Here is a 6,000-nt window from a genome sequence, read left to right on the forward strand (position 1 = left end):
AAACAATTCTTATTCAAGCGCAACTTGTCTTCTTCAAGAATACAATAAGTATTGATGAACTTATCGCGCTCTTGGAAAAATTTTCTTTGTCTTGTGCAAGGAATGTTAGTCTCATAAGCGCTTTCGGGTTGATTTAGATAAAACCATTGAAAAAATGGCGAACAGGAATATTTTGATTACTTTTGAAATTGTAGTCAATTACATATGGGCGCTTATAAATATGGTATTATGCAATACTATTTGTGATCTTATCTTTTTAAATAAATGTTTAGACATATAAAAGCCTTTTTGCCACAACTAGTTAAAAATTTGGTAGCCATCAACTTCTTCATGAAATCATTAATTTTTTTTATTAGTTTAATTTTTCAATAATCTAGCAAAAATAACTGGCGCGTTAAAATTTTCTAACTTTCATATCACAAAACATCGACAAACCGAGCGTGGCATGAAAAATTTCTCATTTATGAGCAACAAAGCAGCTGCTTTTATCACCATTTTTATTTTCAATTTTCATTTATACCCCATTTCGAAATAGCAATATCTGTGAATGCTTATAGCTTATAGCTCTTGTTCAATTTAAAACATTTAAGGCTGTGTGAAGTGAATGATGTCTTGCAAGTGTTCTTTGAAGAGACAACCATAAAATCATCAACACTTGTGGCAGTTTTCTTTTTGTTTCTAGCGACTCTTGGAAGTCATTATAAATAGATATCGATAAGAATTACAAGTTTTAAAAGGATATTAGGAAATTTTCTTGAGAACCTTCTTTAGTGTGGGCCTCCCTCGTCTTATAAGGGTTTTATGGCTGTTTTATCGCAGTTTTGTAGAGTTACAAGTTTTGAGATCGGTTTTAAGCTGCAAATGCTGGAAACCTCTTCAAGTGCACCTTAAAATTGAAATTGTTACTTGGGAATGTTTATTTGCAGCTAGTTACCGACAAGAAGAATTTAAATTGTGGATGCCAATTTACAACAGTTATGCAGTCAAAAGGCTGATAAACAGCAACCTGCAGCATCAAACGCCAGGGATGCTAATAAACGATTGATTTACTACTTATACTAATGCTTATTGGTTACCTGGGAAGCAGGCTAGAAGAATTATGGAGAGAACGACTTTTCGGATTGGAGATGGATTCGAAACAGGATTACTGTGGAGATATGACAATGTTGAGTTTCCAGATAGCTACGGTATGGCAGTCAAGCGCGTCGAATGTCTGGAGCGTAGGATGGTTCGAGATCCCAAATTAGCTGCAAATCTGAGAAAGGAAATAGCCGAATATCAGATGAAAGGTGTTCCGAGGAGACCCAAAGCGTGTTTGGTATCTGCCGCTATGAGCGCTAACGAACCCGCGAAAGCCAGGAAAAGTTTGTTTGAGTGGATGGAATATCCCTGAATTCCATGCTACTTAACGGACCAGATCAACTCACAACACTGCCAGCTGTGCTATCTCGTTTTCGCCAGTATAGAGTGGAAGTTTCTGCCTCGGTTTTTGCAGACAATATAAAAATGTTCAAGCAGATATCTTTACGGGAACAGGACCGTCATTCGCAACGTTTTCTGTGGAGGAACAACCCCTGGAAACGTTCTTAATGGACGTTGTTGCCACCTTTAGTTCTACTCGTTCCCCGGCGTTGGTACAGTTCATGAAGAGCTGTCGAAGGAATCGTAAGGAACCATTATGTCGACGACTTTCTCGACAGTTTCGAAGACGACAAGACGAGACTAGATTCATTCACCAGCAGGGAAGCTTCCAGCTCCGAAACTGGTTATAAAACAGTGCAGAGGTATTCAGAGAGATGAAGGAGGAAGATCCGCAAGAAAGCAAAAGCCTTTGCCTGAACCCAACCAAAGGAAGTGATGGAGTATTGGGGATGTGACTGACGGCGAACGATGAGCTACAATTCGCATTGAAAATGAAAGACGCGATTCAGCAAATGATCGATAGCGCAGAACGCCTTACCATAAGGTAATTACTGAAATGCCTGATGGGAACCTTCGACCCACTAGGGGTCTTCTGAGCGTTTTCCCGATCCCGGTCCACAGAAAAATTCTTCTTTAAGACGGTTGGCGAGCTGGCCTGCAGTGGGACGAGAAAGTGCCAGACGATATATTTGACAGATAGACCAGATAGACGGGCTCTTTCCAAATGTCAGGGATGCGGATTCCACGTTGTTACTTCGCCGGAGCGAATGCGCAAATCTACAAACTTCTTGAGTTCCACGTCTTCATCGATGCGAGTGAAGTCGCGTTCTGTTCTCCGCTGTGGCTTATTTCAGGGTAGTCAAACCTAGCGGAGAAGCATAATGTACGTTAGTAGCTGCCAAAACGAAAGTTGCGCCATTAAAACCGTTGTCGATCCCTCGCTTGAAACTGCAAGCAGCGGTCTTGGGAACCCGCTTGATGTCATCGGTCGTAGAGGGCCACACCGTCGAAGTGAAGCAATGCTTTCTGTGGAGTGATTCCGCAACGGTTCCAGCATGGCTACGTGCCGATCATCGACAGTACAAGCCAAGCGATACGTGGCTAGTCGTATTGGGCAACTGCTATCTACAACGGATGTTGCACAGTGGCGGTGGGTTCCCTGCAAGTTGAAGTGGGGAAAATGTCCGTGTCCGGCAGCTAGATGTCTGGTTTACAGGACCTAAATATCTTTCGCAACCCGAAGAGTACTGGCCAAAGCCAAGAGGAGAGCGTGAAGTCAGGACAGAGTGGAGTCGAGAGCGAGAGAGAGAGAGAGAGAGAGAGAGAGAGAGAGAGAGAGAGAGAGAGAGAGAGAGAACTGGAATTTCTGGATCGATTACTTAGCAGGGCGGCGCATTCTGGCGTCGAAATTCTTTTATTGGGAGTTTCTTCGACTGTGATTGTAGCAGGTTGTAGGATTGGATGTTCAGTCTTCAAATGTATTGGACGATTTGTTTTATTTCAAATGTATTCCAAAAAAAATCATCAATAGGCCGTATGAATAAAAGAGTTAGAGCAAATGCTCCCATACGATTTAAACGGCGAAAGCAAAGTAAACTGTTTTATTCATACGGCCCAATGTTCCACATCGAGCAAGAAATAAATGATGCCTTCTTTCTTGCGCGTGTGTGAGCAGCATGGCATCCAACGCTTACTCTACTGACGAAAGCGTACGAAAAGCAGCTGCTGGTGTTGTGTGGATACATTCTGCTACATGCACGCGAGCGCACACCCTCTTGGCATCGTTCTGCACAGCCCACTCACGAGGCAAACCGCGGGTCACACATTGAGCTGTATGGATACTGATTTTGCTTTACCTCTTAATCTTACGCCCTTGCTTACACAACCACGGGTAAGAGTGCGAACCCTAGCGAGCTGTGCGGTTTCAATCGCTGTATTATATTAAGAATTATTAAGAAAGTCACTGATCCTGTAAATTTCAAAAGCAGATTGGCAAGAAAAATGCGGTGACTACATTTCTTAAAACAGAGTCTCTGTCCCAGGGTCCAAAAACTGCTTCCGAAATTGGGCTCTCCAATGAAAAGTTAATGACTGCGCATTTCCTCTCTTGGCGAACAAGAGCGACGACCGTTTCCGAACATTCCTCTCAGAACATGGCAAAATAAGAAAGTGAGCCCAATGGAGATGTGCTCATGCAAGTTAGTTCGTTAAAATGGGAACGCGCGTGCGGGCTTTTATTACCAATCGAATGATTTTTGTTATTACATATTTTGAAATGATCCCATAAATGTTCAACGGGATTCAAGTCTGGCCTACGTACTGGTGTAAGATAATTGTACAAACTGAGCGGTGTTACTGAGTGCGTAAGAATCTATCAAACTATTCACTATTTTCACTGCAACTTAAATCTGCAAACAATCTAATTCGCGTAATGGTCAATTTGCCGTAACAGATTTGACTAGTTTAATTGTTCCAGTAATATTCTGTTAATCATCATTTACATGCTTCGTGCACATTCTTGCATCCGGTGTGAGCGAATTCCGACCTACGGAAGCCGAACAAAGTCAAAGAGATATAATTGATAACAGTACAGATAACGTTTGCCATAGCAAATGCGGCGCATTTGACAAATGGGTGGCGATTTGAACGAGTTTCATTTCGTTTCTTCTTTTGATACTCCTGAATAGTCTCCTGATACGGGGTTTTATTTCATATTAGTCGATAGAGTAAAACTTGAAGCATTCGGTTCAGTTTATTTGTAGTGAATTCATAAAATAACCTGGGGTTCGTGCTAACTCGAAACTTCTGAACGGTTCGACAGCAGTTCGATTGAAGCTGAGCCAGGTTAATTTATGAATTCGCTATAACAAGTCATTCAAACTTCTAGCCTTTGCAGACGACCTCGACTTCATTACTAGAAACCTTGGGACGGCGAAAGCAATCTACGTTGGCCAAAAACGGAGGCTAGGAGGATATGGTTACAAATCAATGCGTCGAAAACCAAATATATGGTAGGAAGAAACTCTAGAGAAAGTAACGTTTGCCTCCCATGGACAGTGACTATTGACGGCGATGAACTGAAAGTGGTTGATGAGGTCGTATATTTGAGATCTCTGGTCACCGGCGACAATAATACGAGTAAGGAGATCCAACGACGCATTCAAGCTGGAATTCGAGCCTACATTTTGCTCCGCAAGATGGTTCGATCAAGAAGCTGGACGACTGTACAGTGAAATCCGTTCTCTTCAAGACCCCCTTCGGTACCTGGAATAAAGGGGCTCAACGTACTGGATGGCTCGACCAGTTTGAAGCCGACTTGCGTGTGTCGAGACGCGCAGTGTATTGGTGACGAGTAGCCCAAGGCCGAGTCTAGTGGAGAGGAATTCTTGATACGGCAAGAGCCCCCCCGGCTTTCGGTTGGTAAAGTAGTGCAGTAAGTCAATCGAGTTTCCAAATGTCAAAACTCGAATAAATTCCTCGTACATAAAATGCCAAAAACGACCGCCATTTCAGCCGGCTAACATAGCAGGCACTGATAGGTGAATTACGATTTACCTTCAGTGATGGTTTACGTGACTCACACCCATCATATGGCATAAACATAAACAATCTGATGAAACTGAACCTTATCTTATCGTATCCGTTCGCCAATTGCTGGCCGGTTCGGTTCGGTTCAATTCATTACAAACCAGCGAACCGCGAAGTATTGCGTATTTTGGGTGAAAAATAGTAAAGCAAAAATGCCCGAATCAATTCGCGTCCACTGGAAAAATCTTCTTCGTTCGCGCAAGCAACAGCTAATGCTGGCTCAGGTGGTGAGTTTTTTGGGGTGCGTTCACAAAGTGTTGTGTTATTAACGGTTTCCTTCTCTCGTTTGTTTGTAAGATTACCGGCATTATTATTATTGGACTTGAACATCCTAGGCCACTATACCGTAACAATGTTACTGTAGCAGATTTTATCCTGTTCTTTCTTGCACTGAGTGCAACGCTCGGTACACTGGTTAGACTGGCAGATGTTCTGCAGGAATCCCATCCGATCAAAAAGGTCTTCGGAGCGAGCCTATGGTTTCGGATGGAGCTTCGTTTCACCGCACTGGCGGCGGCAGTACTGCATTGCTCTGCCTGGGCCGTACTGTTGGCCGCAATCGGTTCCCTGTGGTACCCAGTGTTGAGTATCATTGGCAGCGTTTTCGGTTTCATAGCCAGCGTGCTGTACTTGATCGACTGGTGGCAGCTTTTCCAGCAACGACCCACACCGAGGGGTGAAATCGGAATTGAGGCGGGCCCGCAGCCGCCAATAGAAACAGCGGATCACGTTGAGGGAAAGTATCTCGCCGTAAATCTGGCATCCGTTCCGTTGGTTCACCAGTTTGGTCAGCCTGAAAAGGCCAACAAAGATCCACGAAACGTGCAGCCTAACAATTACATATAATGGCTGCGCCATTGACGGTGCAGCCATTATTGTTGGCTCGCAAATATTTATATACACATGAGATAAAACAAAATACACATGCTTATTTTTAAGTTAAATGCACAGTTGAATCTATTGGATTGCAAAGTATGAACACAATCAGCT

The 6,000-nt window shown here is 43.2% G+C and overlaps 1 protein-coding gene across 1 annotated transcript; it reads left to right on the plus strand.

Moving 5' to 3' along the window:
• Positions 1-5,101: 5,101 nt before the first annotated feature.
• On the plus strand, positions 5,102-6,000 carry LOC128732725 (uncharacterized). Its single transcript, XM_053826045.1, has 2 exons — positions 5,102-5,237; positions 5,308-6,000. The coding sequence occupies exons 1-2, from the start codon at positions 5,163-5,165 to the stop codon at positions 5,854-5,856; spliced, it is 624 nt and encodes a 207-aa protein (XP_053682020.1). The 5' UTR covers positions 5,102-5,162; the 3' UTR covers positions 5,857-6,000.

The sequence above is a fragment of the Sabethes cyaneus genome, chromosome 1, assembly GCF_943734655.1.
Source record: "Sabethes cyaneus chromosome 1, idSabCyanKW18_F2, whole genome shotgun sequence".
In the NCBI taxonomy this organism is placed as follows: domain Eukaryota; kingdom Metazoa; phylum Arthropoda; class Insecta; order Diptera; family Culicidae; genus Sabethes; species Sabethes cyaneus.